The following is an 18,054-nucleotide window of genomic DNA, read 5'->3' on the forward strand; positions in this document are numbered from 1 at the left end:
TATCATGCTAATAACTTGTTCTTGTAATAATGATGAAGAAATCCTCAATCTTCACGAAATCCTATAGTGGTTACTCAGCGACCAACTCCAATGGCCAAAGAAAGCTGAAGAAAATAACCACTATCCCAATTTGTTTGCACTATGTGGTAGGAATTAAAGAAGACTGACATGGTGATCAGCAATTAATCTCAAGTATTGTTTGTACAAGTCACCTGACAATTTCAGAAATATTAATATGCACATTCATGTGTGCAGACAAACACATACATACAAGTTGCTTTTCTCACAAGTCTAGAAATTAATGGAGACAGATCATTGAGAACAAAAAATTGAGTCAACAGCATAATTCTTTTTAGGGGATTTCATATCTTATACCCCAATTCTGTTCACCTCCCAGTACCTACATATCCGCCCTTCACCCTTGAAGCATCCCCCTGTAAAAGAAACCCCCTCAAAATCAATTAAAAACAAAATAACAAAAAAATCTCACTCCTCTGTCTTTTCAACACCTCTTCATTCACCCTAGTGGCACTGGAAGCTGCGGTGTGTCACACAGAATACTCTTTTATCCAATCAACCCCACTCACAAAATGTTCCATGCAGTGAGTCATCGGTCTGGTTCTAGGTCTCTGGTACACCATCATCCCTGGACTCTCACCAAAACTCCTCTCAGTAATTCTGCTGTTGCCCCAAGTCATAGAGATTATGCGGTTATCATTGTTCAGACCAGTCCCTTCACGCACTCCAGCAGGTCTCAGATGGGGTAGATGCTAGGGTGGGCCAACCCAAGGCCGTGGATGTGGGCCTGGGTGGTAGCTGAACTGGTTGGTCTGGGCCAGTGGGATCGCCCCCCTAAGGTGAGGGGCAGAGACAGACCTCGTAGGCCTATGCTACTGAGTCCATCTCTCCCATGCCTGTGATGAAGGGTGGAGTCATCTTTCCTGAGTGTGGAGGCCAGATCTTTCAGCATAAGCCATCCAGGTTAACATGGCCCTAGTGGCAGTGTGGCCCTCAGACAGCAACATGGACTCAGTTGTCTGACCAGAGTTATCCATGTGGCTTCAGTGGTTACTGAAGCCATGAACATCAACATAGACCCTGGCCGCTGCAGAGCCATGGATCCAGACATATCCCACCCGAGAAGCAAGGACCTGAATGTCATCTTGTTCCTTGATGGCAGTACAGGACATTCAGATAAACATGACCCCAGGGGTGTTACAGTCCTCAGACACCAAATTTGCTACAGGTGGTGGCCCAGACCCTGGGCATCCCCATGTTCTTGATGACAACATGGGTCATGGACATCAACAGAGATCCCAGCTGAGATAGCACCACAGACCCAGACATGGTCCTAGGAAGCATCTCAGGCCCAGAAGTCACTCTGGACCTGGGTGGCAAGCAGGCCATCAACATCAGCCCATTCTTTACTGCCATCGCCTCTTCAAATCTGCCTCTTACTGTACCACATGAACCACTCTGCCTCTCTTTCTCTCCCATTTCTCTACCATGTACTTGCTCATTATAATGGCACCTGCCCACCAAAGGGCCCATGCCTGTGGAGCTGGGCAGCCCTGTGGGTGCCTTCAAGCAGCCCAGACCATGACGAGCCAAACTGCTCCATAGGTGAACAGACTCAATTTTTACTACACGTATGCAGTTAGAGCAACTGAAATGTTTTAATATGGAAATGTTTGGCGATGACATCCAGAATTGACTCTAGCATTTTTTCTGTCCCCACTTTTGGCACTTTGCCAATAATATCTAAACGCTGATGTGGAAATGTAAGCAAACACATGATAAGCATTAAGTACTTCTGTATCTCACAGTCATTAGCCTGAGATTTTAGCTTAGAAGATTCTATACAACTACTTTTAAGTATTGGTGTATTGACATGTAACAAAAAGTATAACATAATATATATTCAATATTAAATTAGAGCATAATATATCAAATATATAATATATTAAATTATGGCATAATATATATCAAATACATATATTGATCTAAAATGCTGACACTGTCTAGGGATTAAGTCCTGCAATAATGAGGCCCTGAGTTCTAGTCCCAGAATCACCCACATAAAATGTTGTCATTATACAAGTTATTATGAAACAATAAGAAAACTTTTGCCCACAAAACAAATTGCTTTACCTAAGTTCTGGCAAACAACTTGGAGACTTCTTGGAGCAGAAGGTTTAAGCAGGAAGGGGTAGGGTGATGGAGGAGATATGGAAGGGAGGATGAACCAAAAAGAGAGGTGTATGAAAAACACATATGGAAACTTCTCTTGCAACTCAATTAAAAAACATAATTTCAAAAGAGTTTGAAAGAAGTTAGCCTGCATAGCTAGGTAATGCTGCTTCTAGATGCAGTGAGCTACTAAACAAAACCCCAGTGACTGATGTTGAATTCCTTCTGTATGAGTTGTTGATCAGGAGGCCTCAGAGCCCTCCCTAAAATAATACAAGCTCTTGTCATTCTTCTAGATGGCTGTCTTAGTTAGGGCTTCTATCGCTGTGATAAACACCATAACAAAAAGCAACTTGGAGAGAAAGTATTTATTTCATTTTACATCATCCAGGGAAATCAGAGCAGCAACTCAGGGCAGCAACCTTGGGGGCAGGAGCTGATGCAGAGGCCATGGGGGATTGCTACTTACTGGTTCGTTCCTCATGGCTTACTCATCCTGCTTTCATATAGCATCCAGGACCACTTTCCCAAGGGTGGCATTGCTCACAATGAGCAAGGCCTTACAGCATCAATAATTAATAATGAAAATACTAAAGAGACTTGCCTCTCCATGACAAACCAGGACTCCATCATGTGCATTGCCCTCAGCTTTATATTTTAAGTTCCCGAAGCAGCTCATTAAGTTCTGAACACTCACTGGGATTTCTAGCTCAAAGTTCCAAAGTCCTTTCACAGTTCTCTCCAAAACATGCTCATATCTGCCACAGCAGTGTCCCATGTACCTGGTGTTAAGTATTTTTCATTGGCCGACAAAACTTCCGCCAACGCAATAATCCAAATCAAACCAGATCAGACCAAATTAGAAAAGAGTCCAGGTTTAAAGGATGGCAGCACTTTCAGGTGCCCCCCTTCCCAGGAAACATGGAGAGGGGAACAGAGAACCAAAAGACTATGGAAAACCGGGAGACCATGTGTTCATTCTCTGGGGGGCAGTTTAACTAGCCTGTCGGAGTGGTCTTGATCCTCCCTGGGGAGGAGTCACCACTTGGTGGGCTTTCTTGGAGGTGAAGTTTGGACTGAAGCAACTCCCAGGGGAGGTGGCTCAAAATGGATGCCAAGGGGCTGGGGTGAAGCCCCCAACTAAACATTTCAGACTCTTTGTATAAAGGGGTGTTAGGGAGCTGAAGTGATGCCTTTAACCAAACACCCGGTACCAATGTCTTAGTTTGGGCTTCTATTCCTGTGACAAAGCACCATGACCAAAAGCAGCTTGAGAAGGAAAACGTTTATTTTTGCCGTATACTTTCACACCACAGTCCATCATCAAAGGAAGTCAGGGCAGGGAATCAAAGCAGGACAAGAATCTGACAGCAAGAACTAGAGCTAAGGCTATGGAGGAATGCCACTTACTGGCTTGTTCCCTGTGGCTTGATCAACTTGTTTGTTTTACAACCTGGGACCACATTCCCAGGCATGATACTCTTACATTGAGCTGGGCCCTCCAATATCATTAGTAAAGAAAATGCCCAACAGACTGCCTGTAGGGCAGGCAGTGTTATGGAGGCATTTTTTCAAATAGACTCTAATCAACTAGTGCTAGCTTGTATCAAGTCAACAGAGAACTAAAGAGCACAGTTGCTGACTAGAACTAGGTGATAAGATTCTGTTACTGAAAATATCACATACTCTGCTTGAAAGATAGAGAAAAACCAAGATGAATGGGCTAGAAACTTAATCCCTGCTGGCTAGGTTTCATCATGATAGATGGTGTTAGGCAGGCTACTGGGGGAAAAGGCATCAGTGGTCTTTTCATTGAACCCCACAATTTATAATACCAAACTGCTGGGCAATTTGTGCCCACTTTTGGAAGAGTAGCACAACTTCTATGAGAGTAACCAGCTACTCTACAGTTGGATTCGAGGCCCACTCCACAGGAAGGAATCCATGTCTGGTACTGCAAACATGGTCAAAAACATGCCTGGGGAAGTCATAGGCCCTGGGGGCAACTTGCTACTGTAGTTTAGCTGAATAGACACAGCGTTAAGATATTTTCTAAATATATTTTGGGGGTTGTTTATTTCTTTGTTTGCCTTTCAAGACAGGGTTTATCTGTGTAACTTTGGAGACTGTCCTTGAAGTTGCTCTGTAGACCAGACTGGCCTTGAACTCACAGAGATCTGCCTGCCTCTGCCTCCCAAGTGCTGGAATTAAAGGTGTGTGTACCACCAAGTCTCTATTTTTTATATACATAAAAAATACTAATATTAGTCTTAATTGAAGAAACTTCTCTTTATACTGAATTGCAGATGAGAAGATGGGAAGAACATACGAGCCAGAAGATCAAGAGAAGGGCTACAAAGCACAAGTCCAGAATGTCCCCTAAGCCTTAGAATGGTAAAAAGGTCATATTCAGAGGAGAGCACTCAACTGTCATTTGTTCTCGGAACCTAGAGTATTCGTGAGTCTTTGCCTCCACTTCTGTTTAGTGTAATAAGAGCCAACAGTTCAACATGGAAGGGTAGAAATCCAAGAGCCAGGCCACTAGCCATGACTGTCTGACAACAAGGCCCAGGGCAAGCAAATGATAGCTATGAATGGTCATGCTCAAAATCTAGCCACAGCTATTGTCTCTTAATACATTCGGAGAGAGGGAGAGTTGTTATATTCGACTGTTTATCCATGGTTGAGTTCATCAGGCTCCAGTGAATAGTCCCAAATCCAGGGTTATACTGATAGCCCTGCTTAAACTCCATGGATCACAAGCAGAAAGACAAGACTGTGGGAAACAAATTTGTAGGGAAAAGTATGATTGGTGAGGAAAGTAGGCTAAGGGTGAGGGGCTGATAGTAATCACAACTCAGTATATACATATATGGTTCTGTCAAAGAACAAATTTAATTAATAGAAATAATAATGACAAATTATTATACCCAGGAAAAATTAGAGGAGCGGTAGTGGAGCACACCTTTAATCCCAGCATTAATTTCCAGAGAAACCCTGCCTTGAAATACCAAAAAAATGTAAATAAGGATATATAACTAAATGACATCATGTAAGTTTTAATATATTTACCAATACATGGTAAATAAATTTAGTTTATAAAGAATAAAAAGGAAATTAGTAAATTGACACATTATTTTCATGAGATGAAAGCCCCACTGTTGTTATATATTTATTCTCAAAGTGTATATTCACTCAATAAAATCCCAGAAAAAAAAAAAACCTAAAGGATATTTTAAAAGAAATTAACAGGCCATTTTTTAAACTTATATAAAACCGTAAAGATACTAGACTATTAACCAACTCTGAAAAACATAAAAGTTGGAGAAACACTACCTCCTTTGGAAACATTTATAAACTTATGTCTCTGCAGAGTGATCTATCAGCATCAAAGTATAAAGGAGACCAGAGGAATAGAGTAGCAAATCCAGAAATAGACTCACATATATATGAACAATTGAGTTTGACAAATTAAATATAATTTGGTATGAAAGGAACACTCTTGTGTGAAAACTAGTGGATATCCATGTTCACAAATGTAAGCCGTGACTCACATATGGCTCATAAACAAAAGTCACGTGAAAATGAATCATAGTCATAGTGTTTTTGTTTTTTTCCTCCTTGTTCTGCGAGAAAGGGTATGTAGCCTAGGATGTCCTTGAAACCCATCACAATCTTGCTGCAACATTCCAATTGCTAAAATTCTAACCAAGTGCACCATTTCTGGTATTGATCATAGATTTAATCATAAAACATAGATATATAAGAATTCTAGAAGAAACCACAGGAGAACATTCTGGTGACCTTGGCTTAAATTTCATAGCTGAGATGTCACTATCAAGAGCTAGATATTGCTAGACATAATGGCTCATGCCAATAATCCCAGAACTTGAGAGGCTGAGGCAAAAGGATCAAGACTTCAAGGGTAGCCTGAGAACCATTTTGTTTCAAACATAACAGAAAGCAGACAAATAGGTCTGCACAAAGCATAAACTTCAATTCTTGCAAATGTACAGTTGAGAAAATGTGTACTAGCCTCTGACCAGAAGACAGAATTTTGGAATATGCATCTTAGACATGTATCAAGAATACAGAAAGTCACATAAACTCAACAGGAAAACAGATTAAGTCAGAAAAAAATGGGTAATAAATAAACAAATAAATAGGTAAAGGCTGAAGAGATGGCTCAACATTCAAGAGGGTATATTGCTTTTGCAGAGGTTTTTTTCCCCCATGTTCAGTTCCCAGTGTTCAATTTCTATTGGCTCATAACCATCTATAACTCTAGGTCCAGGGGGCCCAACACCTCTGGCTTCCATGAGCATCTGCACTCATGTACACATATCCGCTTCCCACACAATTAAAAATACATAAATAAAGCTTTAAAAAATTAAATAGTGAAATATTTTAATAGCTACACCACTAAAGAAAATACACAAATATCAAGTAAGCACATGCTATCACAAAAGACAGCCACAGATAGTATTTATATCTACTTTGTGTATGAATATCCAAGATTAGAAACAACCAGAGCATATAATAACAGATACTAAATTTGTCCATAAAGTCGATGGAAAGCTTGTGCGCACAATGTATACATCAGAGAATTTAAAAGGTGAATTTTAAAAGCCAGATCTGAGCCTCCAGATGTTGTGTAGTGGTACAGTGCTTGATTACCACGAAGAAGACCCTGCCCACCCCATCACCAGAAAGTAAGAAGCAGAAAAAAGCTCCGATTTTTAAAAAGCCTGCATGGTTCCATTTAAATGATCATGAAACCTAATCTAGAGTGACGGAAATACCATGCATTGCTGAGGATAAGGCAGTGAGAGGAATGCTATAGAATTGAACACATTACATCCTGGAATATAATTATGTATTTCAACCTAACTGGTTATATTTAAGAGATGCAGCTCATTGTAATTATAATATTGTGTGTGATACTATTTTTGAAATTACTGAACTCTGTATCTGGGAATGTGAACAACTAACCAGAATTCTTTCATGGTCTCTGCTTCAGTTCCTGCCTCACTTTCCCTTGAAAAGAAGTCACTTGCAAGTGACAAGTGAAATAAACTCTTTCCTCTCTGTCTTAGTTTGCTTTCTATTGCTGTGATAGAGACCACTGGGGCTGGAGGGGGGCAGGGAGAAACTGTTCATCACCAAGGGAAATCGGGGCATAAACTTAAGCAAAGCAGGAACTTGGACTTAGAAACTAAAGCAGAGGCCATGGAGGAATGCTGCTTACTGGCTTGCTCCCTGTAGCTTGCTCAGTTTACTCTGATATACACCTTAGGAACAACTGCTGAGGGATGTCACAATGGACTGGACCCTTCCGTATCAACCATTCATCAAGAATGTCTCACAATCTTGTCAAAGGCATTGTGATGAATGCATTTTCTACATTGAGATTTCCTCTTTCCAGGTGGCACTAGTTCACAATAAGTTGGCAGGAAAAAAAAAGAAAGAAGGAAGGAAGAAAAGAAACAAAGAATGGAGAGAGAGAGGGAGGGAAGGAGGAAGGGAGGAAGAGAGGAAGAGACGAAGGAAAGAAAGTGACTACCACAACCACTCAGGTTGCTTTTGGTCAGTGTTTTATCACAGAAACAGAAAGCAAACTGGTACAAAAGGCCTTCTAATTCACTGCATATCTCAACATCCCCTGGTACGTACTAGGTAATTAATTACTAATTACTATTTAAATAGGCATTTCCACAGAGGAGAAAATTGAGCTCAGAGAGAGTTATCCTGTTATTTCCTCCCATGGATGCCCAGAGTCTACATAGAAAGTTGTTTAATGACACCCTGGGGGCATAACCCCCATAGTCTTTGGGGATTGAAAGATCTCAAGAGTCTCATAAATGAGACATTCTCCAAAGCAGCTCTCTGGCAGGAAGGAGGTGGCCAGGGTCTGGAATTCCCTGTTTCTGTTTCCTCACTCTGCAGAAAAGTTCGGATCCCTTCACCCCACCCCTCCTGAGGCCCCCACACCATTAGCTGAGTACAAACACCCAGAGAGGGGACCCTTCTCTTCTCACCACACAATTCCAGTTTCTGTTATCAAGTTGTCAGGGCCACCATAATTGCATCAGGTTGCCATGGCAACCAGAACGTACAAGGTTGTTCTCCACACCAAAATGTCTTCTACACATCCTTAGGTCCTTATAGTGAGCTTTGACTGAGAAAAAGTGATTATATAGCCTGGTCCCTCATGTTTCAAACCTATTGGGCAGTTCTTCTCTCGTGATAGATCTTTCATTCCGCTTGCTGCTCCTTATCTGTCTCTCACTTTCTCAGGAAGTGTTCCTATATCTCCCCACAATGCCCTACTGCCCTAAGTCTGACCTACAAACCAGTTAAATATGAGGTTCCATTCCAAATGTCAGTTGTAATTGTATAGCTTCATTAAGTTGTATATACTTTGGACCTGGCTAATTTGTGTGTGTGATGTTCTTATTTATTTACAATTTTTGTGACAAAATATTTTAAAATATGAGAAAAGATAAAGGATATATTGAGTGATTCTTAATAAAGGTGATACGGTGAATGCGACTTAGGTTTTCTGGCAAGTGATTCTTATTAATGACCTCTCAACTTTGACGGACTTACCATTTCCGCTGTTTGGACAGTCAGAGCAGCCTAAGATTGTGATGTGTGTCTGTAAGGGGAAAGTTATATAGGTTATCCTGGTGGCAGGAGAAAACGCTTCCGGATCCCTTTCTTGAGAGACATTTCTCAAGGTGCTAGAGACTGCTCTTTTGGGTGTGTATTCCCCAGGCAAACTGCTGTGGGTAGGAGTGTCTGTGTGGTTAAAACAGCCACTGGCTGTGGCAGCTTCCCATTCTCTGAGGAGGGATGGCTGGATGAAAAAGTGGGCTAGAAAGCATGTATAGTGAGCATTCCACTTAGAAATCCCCTCATGGAGGAACTGAGGAATTTTTTCAAAAATTGATGCAAACAATGTTATTCTCAGATTATAGCCCAAATCATTACATAATTCTACCAAGTGTCTTTGTACAGTTGTTTTTTGTTTAGATTCAAGTGCTAGAGGGAAAAATCATGTGAACACTATTTTTTTAAACCAATTCATTAAAGATGATAACTAGTATAAACAGCTATGTTGTGATTACTGTTTGAGAATAAATTCTGGGATCAGACATTTCCTATCCTACTTTGATTTCCCAAAATCTTTGTGTCTTTGCAGAGACTTTTAAAACTTTGATGAGGAATGAAAGGGAACATGCTCAATATACAAAATACACACATAGGAAAACAGGTTTTTTTAAAACAAAAAGGGGGCAGCTGGAGAAATGGCTTAGCAGTTAAGATCACTTGCTCTTCCAGAGGATCCAGGTTCAATTCCCAGCACCCACATATCAGCTCACAACTATTCAGTTCCAGGAGATCTGACACTCTTACACAGACGTACACACAGGAGACATAGCAATGCACATAAGAAATAGAAACAAAGGTCAGGTGGTGGCAGAGGCTCAAAAGGCAGAGGCAGGCGGATCTCTGTGAGTTCGAGGCCAGCCTGTTCTACAAGAGCTAGTTCCAGGACAGCCAGGACTGTTACACAGAGAAACCTTATCTCAAAAAAAATAAAGTAAATAAAATAAAATAAATCATTTAAAAACTTAAAAATTAAACTGAAAAAAATTATCACCAAGACACAATGATACGTTTATCAAAGTGAACTCAAGTTGCAGATAGATAGATAGATAGATAGATAGATAGATAGATAGATAGACAGACAGATGGACAGACAGACAGGAAAGATACCAGGGATTGGATGTAGCACCTTTCATACGGTAGGCAAGTGCTCTACCATTTAGCTACATTTAACTACCCAGGCCTCAAGTAGTTTTTTTTCTAGTACTGAGGTTTGAAACTAAGGTCTTTAATAGGCAAGGCAAAAACTTAGCAATAATTTTATCTCCAGCCTCCGCGTTAACTTGTTAAATGTATTATTATAATAAATAAAACTGTGTGCTACAAAAATCAAATTCCTAAGGAAGAGGTTAATTTTTATTCTTGGTTTCCCTTTGCTAATAAAAATGAAAACCTCTATGCACATTATACTTCTTGGATCTTTATATTTCAATTCCATATTAAATTCCCAAACAGCATGCTTGTCAGATAAAAACAATTGTAGCTCAAAAACAAACAAACAAAAGAACCCAGCATTCATCTCTATCACACTAATAGATGCACTCACCACGAGGAATGGTGAACTGGGAAACTGGTACTTAGTCCTAGTTAAGGCTTTTCTGTGAGTGCTTTCCTTAATGCCAGGTTTTGACATCTGTGGTTTTCATGCTCGGCACCTGTAGCGATTACACTAAGTGTCTGACTATAAAACAAAATCAGATCAATGCGAAGTATGTACTTGAGCATTCTACCTACCTTCCCATCTTCAAATAACTACTGTATATTTCTGCTCTCGTATGCCGAAAAGATAAACAAAAAACATATTCCACATGTGCGTGACGGAAAAAGATCACCATTGAAGTAGTTATTTCAACCGTTGCCATTTTCCAGGCAGAGAAATGGAGATCCCATGCAAACTAGGTGACGAATCAGGAGTTAATGTGGGAACACATGACATTCCACCTTTGAAGTTTCTGCTGGTTGGAAATACTCCTTTGCAAATGCTTAGGCACAACCAGCATAGCCACATGCATGGCTGATTAAATGAATGGAGAGTTATGGTTACATGATATGACCATGAAACTGTTCCACATTAGTTTCAAGCTGTTCCTGGGGAAAAGAATAGCCCTTGCTGTTATTAGAGGTAGTGTAGCGAGATCGGTTGGTCTTAAGAGCAGTTAAATCACACTCACCCCGTTAGCAGTGTTTATTCTCCCACCTTGGAAAAGGCCATTTTAAATTTCATTGTGTAGTATTGTGTATATTTACTCAATAAGCTAGTTTACAAACATTCTAGTTCCTTTATACCATAGGTCAAGTAAATGGGGATTGTATGCAGAGAATGAAATGTACTTTGTTTGCACAATAAAAATTAGTCCTTTCACACAAGGTAGGGAATCTCCAGGAATGATAAAAAAGGATTTCCAGAGTAAAGAAAAAAAGACATCTCTAAGTGAAATTTGATTGCTGTGTTGTCTGAGAAGTAAAAGAAACAGGAGTAGAATTTGGTCATGGTATTTTACCACAGCAACAGAAACCCTAAGTAAGAAAAGAGGTGAGGATTCCACTTATATGTGGGTATAAGGACAACTATTTAGAATGCTGCTTTAGGAAGTAATGGCTATATTCTCTCCATGACTTACGTGTTTACTAGCACTTTAGCACTAGGTAGGTTCCAGTACCAGACACGATCTCCCGCTTGCTGAGTGTGTGTGTTAAGTACAATTAGAAAGCAGTTGGGCACTGTCAAGGTATGTATGGCACTACTGCACCCTTGGGGTTATCATGCCATGCTGGTTGTTGTGGTCCATAGGTGTGATAGCTGGTTGGCACTATTGGCCACTTCCCTCCTTAGGAAGCTTATATGGTATCTTCAGTAAAATGAAAGCTAGTCCTTTGCGAGCAGGTTTACGGGTTAGACCCAGATTGAACCTGCTGGGCCCTGAGTCTGAAGTGCATGGTGATTCCATCCACAGAGAGTTCTCTTTCACTTTTAAAGGGACAATCAAGGGCAACAACAATAGCCTAAAATGTTTGGGGGAGACTTTTTGACCAATCCTGATCAATAATCCATTAGAGGGACTCTCATGCCTGTTTTCTTGGGTTTCTGTTAGGTAGTCTATGGCTCTTGCGGGGGCAGAGGGTGGCACTCACCTTGGGCTGCATCCTCACCACCACCTTCAAAGACAGAAGCGCCTGCAAGTCTCCAGAATCCTGATGAAAAAAGTGGAAGACTTCACTGGACCCAGAAAAAGAAGCGACCTAGGCTTCATCAAATTCCACATCTCTACTCATGTTGCCTTTTCTTTTTTTTCCCCCAAATCACTGGTTAACCCTACCTCCACTGGAGCATTGCCAGCCCAGATGGAAATTTTTTATTTAAGATGTATGTGTATATTTCTAGACAGACTTAGTTGTGTTCTGAGTATTTTGATAGATAGTTCACAATATGATTCCTTATGAGCTTTTTAAGCATAGTGCTGTTTTTCTCTTCTCCCCCTTCTATTCTATTTATCTCACTCCCTCTTCTCTAATTAGATGCCCCCATTTTTCCATTTACCCCTTCATATCATTTGCATTCTGATAATCCCCACACACACATCTATTGCTTTCCTATTCCCCAGTCCAGCAATGGTCTTTTTTACTTTCCTGGTTTCTGCCATTACACCAGGCTATGTAGTCACAGTCTTCTCTAGTTCCATCCATTTACCTGCAAATTTATTATTTCAGTAGTCTTTCCAACCAAAGAGTAGCTGATGGAAAAGCAGAGTAGTGGAACCTACACCCGAGTGCATAAGGCCTCAACCCCAGACAAAGAACTACAGATAAGTAAGAAGCACTGAGAGTGAGAGAAATAATCTTCCCTGGGGAAGAGCACACCCAGGATTACCCAATACTAAGTGGTCAACCATGAAGACATATATGTATAAGTACCATTATACATATTGAGGATGTTGAATTTAGGAATAAATGTATGTGTCATGAATTTGAAAGAGAGCAAGGGGGTTACACAAGAGGGTCTGGAGGAAGGGAAAGGAAGAGGAAAATAGTGCAATTATATTATAATCTCATAAAATAAAAACATTTGGCAAAAAAAGAATGAGATTAGATTTCAAGTTTAAACTATTGTTTGCTTGAAGTAATGTAACAAACTTCTGAATTTCAGCTTCTTCATTTGAAGAGAGTTAAAGCTTGTACTGCTTACTTTTTTAGACTATAGAATATATATATATATATGTTTATATATGCTTTTAACTGAAAAATCATACCACAAGTGTTATTACCAATATCCCAATAAGGATTAAATAATGAACAATCAGCAGTTTTAAGCAGTCAGCATTTATTTAAGGGTATTAAACATACTAGAACATACTCAGCACATATTAAGCATGCCAACATTTTCAAATGTCAATAACAGTGCTAAAGCATTTTGCAAAGATACAGTGCACAGCAATCTTTGTAGAGAAAACACTGTGAGACACACATTTGATATGGAAGAGATATGAACTGAGTTACAATTGTTGTCAGACTAAGGAGGCATTCACTATTCAAGTGGACACGTTTGCTGGCAAGAAAGACTAGTATTCAGATTTCTGAAATGGGGGCAAATTCTCCTTCTCATACCTATTTACGAATTTTGTATGTCAAACTTCTAAGAAGCAAATCACAATTTTTCTAGTGATCAAATACATCCTAGAAGATATATGAAAACGGCATTCATTGTGAACCTACAAGGAATGTCAGGAATAAAACATGAAGTTATTATGACAACACCCATACATCAAATTTTTAAATTCTCTCCAAACACATTTTATATTATACACGGAATAACACAGTGACTATGACAAAACTGTGCCTTCTTTTCAAGCCATATGCAATTGTCTGATAATGTTCTGCTCTGGTGAACTTCTGTTGTTGTTGTTTGTACACTACTACTTTATCAACACTTCTCCAACTATACAATTTCATGTTGATTCTTATACAAAAGGAAACGTAACAACCATTGTTCACACCAGGAAGATCCATGAATGCAGTCTGTGTTAGCTAAATGGAAGTATGAGGATGAGGAGTTCAGCCAGTCCCAGACACAAACCCAGCACGTTTTAAAATAAACAAAACACAAAAGTCAGCAAGACGTGAGGGAAAAGATGAAGGAAATATGTTTCCATAAGCACACATATATCCTTCAACAAATGCAGAGAGAATTCTTCAAAAAGTCGTGGCTATTTCATACGAATCTGGAAACGGGACAGACACGCGTCCAGATCCAGTCACAAGAGGCAGAATGCCAGCAATCGGTATAACTTGCCAGGACAGAGTCAAAGTGACATTCCTGTTTCCCTTGAGACCGTGCCCGTCGTCAAAGAAAAAATACTTGCTTTTGACATCTTTCAGATCCAGCTTGGGGTTCTCTCCTCGCAGAAGGATCTTGTCCCACAGGACCACCTGGTTCACAGCGTTGCTTTTCGTGGAATATTCTGCCGAGAGGTAAAGGAAGAGCTGCTTGACGTTCCAGTCGAAAGTCTTCTCCAAATCCGCAGAGATGTGGAACGTGATGAAGCCCAGGTCGCTTCTTTTTCTGGGTCCGGTGAAGTCCTCCACTTTTTTGAGCAGGACCCTGGAGACTTTCAGGCTCACTGGCGCGCTTCTGTCTTTGAAGGCGGTGGTGAGGATGCAGCCCAAGGTGAGCGCCGCCATGACGCTCAGCGTGAAGGCGAACAGCGAGTTCGCCCGCGAGAGCAGGCTGTTCATGTTGCGGGATGGATCGGCGGCTCCCTCCACGCGGGCTCCACTGGCGCTCGCTCGCTCGCTCTCTCGCTCGCTAGCTCAGCTTGCTCACAGTGACTCGCTCGCTGGGCAGGGCTTGCCGTCTGCTCGCTCGCGTTCCCTCTGCCTTCCTCTGGCTCGCGCGGAATGCTGGGCGCGCGCACGCGTCCCTGGAGCGCGCACCGCCCACGTTGCCTGTTCTTTTTTTCCCCCAAGTCACTGGTTAACCCTACCACCACTGTCAGCTGATAGATAGTCTAAGGCACTTGGGGCATCTGACAGGAAACAGCAGCACTGTGTCTCTGTGTGGCTGAATAAGCCCAGGGGGACTTGAGCTACCTCATCCTCCACACCCAGACACAGTCACTGAAGGTCCCATCTGCCCTGTCCAGGGAACCCTTCCCTTTGCACACTGCTGCATCATGGCTTCCATACAGCCTAGCCCCTCCGTTGGCCTTCTGCAACAGGTTCCTGATGGCTGTTCCCCCACACTAGCTCACCCTGCAGTCCATTCTCTGCACAGAGAGCAGCCATCATCACCTACAGTTCCTGTCACTTCCCTACTGGGATCCTCCACACTCAGAACACAGTCATAGTGTTAAACAAGTGGCCCAGACTCTGTGCTACATCTGCTCTTTCCACCTCATCCCCCATCAGCCTGTGTGTTATCTGCCAGGCTCCAGCCGCTGGGTTTGTCCTCTGCTCCTGGACAACTGGGGCCCACACAGTGCAAGCACATCAAGAAATGGCTTGTCCCTGCTGGCTTCTTATCATTCAGGACTTGGTTCTAAAGCCACTTCCAGGAAAGGCCTTCACTGACAACTCTGTATGTAATAATCCCTGTCACCTGATTTTCTACCCTAATTATTATTCTCTCAATCACAAATTGTCGTTCCAATCGATTTATCTTATTTGTCCCAGTTTCCCAAGCTTTAATGACAGTTCAGTGTCCTTTGCTATCTTGTTTTTCTTGTGCTTAAATCAGAGGCTCGTGCATAAATCTGATAAATATTACTTAATTGAAGAAAATACTAATTGACACATTAGAACAGACAAAAGAGCCAAATATGTACAAGTCAGTAGCCATAAAATCACACGGGCGAAAATTCTAAATATTTGAAAAACATCAGAAAGACTTGTCGAAAACCCACATTGCTTTTTAAACTTAGGTGGATATCAGAATGAATTGGAGAAACTATTGAGAACATAGAGACTTCCCCCCCCCCGCATGTCCCTCATTTAATTCCGCAATTTTAGGGCAATAGTGGCACATGAAATGTCTTCCAGTACAATACATTTCTTCTGATAAGTTTGATGAAAACTTCCTTCTTGGAATATTCCAGACTATCATTTGAGTACCACTAATTGAATATCACCCTTGCAGAAATTTTAGACTAGATGGTCTCTATTGATATAATTACTCAAAGTAGCCTAGTCCTTCAACCCACAGGAGATCACAGGGTACTAAGAATATGAGTACACATTTGACTGAGCGCTATTCTTGAAAGGAATCTCTTTTCCCTCTGAATTATCTTTGGATCTTTTACAAAAAAAAAAAAAAAAAAAAAAAAAAAAAAAAAAAAAAACACTCATTGATGTAGATATGGATCTATTTCTGGATTCTTGACTTAGTTTCTCAACTTAATGTCAAGAGAACACTTCCTTAACTGTGATAGGGTTATCAGAAATCATGAAGTCAGGGTGTTGTTTATTGTGTTTTCAAAAAAACTTTTTGTCTTTTGAGCTTTCACTGAATATAAGTATCAGCATGTCATTTTCTTCATAAAAATGTTTGGAGTGTTATTGGAATTGCAGTGACTAGTTTTTTGTTTTTGTTTTTGTTTTTCAAGGCAGGGTTTTTCTGTGTAGCTTTGGCATCTGCCCTAGAACTCACTTTGTAGATTAGGCTGGCCTAGAACTCACAGAGATCCGGCTGCTTCTGCCTCCCAACTGCTGGGATTAAAGGTGTGCCCAATCACCGCCTGGCTTTCAGTGACTTTTTTTTTAAAGATTTAATGTAATTGCTTGGGAAAAGACTCTTCTCAAGAAATAGTTCTTAGTCAAGTGTGTACTCATATTCATAAATATTAATCGTGCTCTATCTATTGCACCATATTCAAAAAGGTGAATTTTATGGGGACCAATATCTAAATAGAGACACCCAGCTGTTGAATTTCCATCAGAAAATAAGAAAGATTAACCTTTTGCTCTTTGTTTAGACACTAAAAGCACAATTTCTAATTAAGAAATAATTAAATTGCACTTTTTTATACAGCAAAAAGTTGATTTATTCTAAAGCTACCACTAAGATAACATAAAGACAAGTTTCTGAGAGAAAATATTTCAAAACTTTAGTAGCTAAGAGGACTAATGACTAGAACAGAAATTGTCACAAAAGTAAATATGAAGAAAATCATTTCACAGTTAAGGATTAATTATATAAAAACTGCTCAAGGTTGATCTAGTTAATGTTCCATCATGGATGAAGAGGGTCTCACAAGGCCCCACTAGTGCTTGAGAAGTTATATGCAGTTGAAGAGTGTAGGGGGAGAGAAAGTTGAAAAGTCATGGGTGGTGCCCCTTGCAGATTGCCCATGCTATAATGGATAGCCCTAAGTCCACATGTGTGTAACACTAATTAGACTCATATATGTATGTATCTATGTATGTATATGTATCTATGTGTGTGTGTGTGTGTGAAGTTGGGAAAGGATGTGATGAAAGGGACCTGGGAGGAGACAGAGGAGAGAAAAACGGGTGGCTTTGATCAAAATAAAATATATTCATGTATGAAGGAAAAAATCGAATGAAAATATTTACACAGACAAGTAGTGATGATAGATTAAAGTCAAGTAAAGAAAAAGATAGTCAGCACTTGTGTTAGGAAAGGGTCGAGGATTCCAAGAAAAAGACCAAGCACACATTCCAAAGCCTTTCATAAGACAGTAGTTTTACTTCTGTAGAAGCATACATAGCCATCAATCAAGGAGGCAAGCACACCCAGCAGGGATTCCCCTGGGCTTTTATTTCTAATGCAAAGGGATCCGGTGCCTCTCTTTGGGGGATTAGAGCCTTTTTTTTACACTATTACACTGTTGGCTAACTCAAAACAGCATTGCTTATAAGCAAAGTGCAACTTTGAAGAATACCATGCAACCCTGAGCACATATTTTGATTTCAAGAAATGCTGACACTGTGGGAATTCGAATTTCTACCAAATAAGTGGCTTTTTTAAACTTCTTTTTTAAAATGGAGCTTTGTCTTACTAAACTCTATAGTAGAAAAGACAGCACATTGGCCGGGCGGTGGTGGCGCACGCCTTTAATCCCAGCACTCGGGAGGCAGAGGCAGACGGATCTCTGGGAGTTCGAGGCCAGCCTGGTCTACAAGAGCTAGTTCCAGGTCAGGAACCAAAAAGCTACGGAGAAACCTTGTCTCGAAAAATCA

At 40.7% G+C, this 18,054-nt stretch overlaps 1 protein-coding gene across 1 annotated transcript; it reads right to left on the reverse strand.

Moving 5' to 3' along the window:
• Positions 1-13,169: 13,169 nt before the first annotated feature.
• LOC130868202 (adipocyte-related X-chromosome expressed sequence 1) lies at positions 13,170-14,752 on the reverse strand. The gene has a single exon (XM_057760458.1). It carries the CDS (start codon positions 14,590-14,592, stop codon positions 14,050-14,052), a length of 543 nt encoding a protein of 180 aa, XP_057616441.1. The 5' UTR covers positions 14,593-14,752; the 3' UTR covers positions 13,170-14,049.
• Positions 14,753-18,054: the final 3,302 nt, after the last annotated feature.

The sequence above is a fragment of the Chionomys nivalis genome, chromosome X (assembly GCF_950005125.1).
Source record: "Chionomys nivalis chromosome X, mChiNiv1.1, whole genome shotgun sequence".
NCBI classification, from domain to species: Eukaryota; Metazoa; Chordata; class Mammalia; order Rodentia; family Cricetidae; genus Chionomys; species Chionomys nivalis.

What these genes read in the sequence shown, in the direction of transcription:
- LOC130868202 (XM_057760458.1), bottom strand. Translation starts at nt 14,592, where the DNA reads ATGAACAGCCTGCTCTCGCGGGCGAACTCGCTGTTCGCCTTCACGCTG.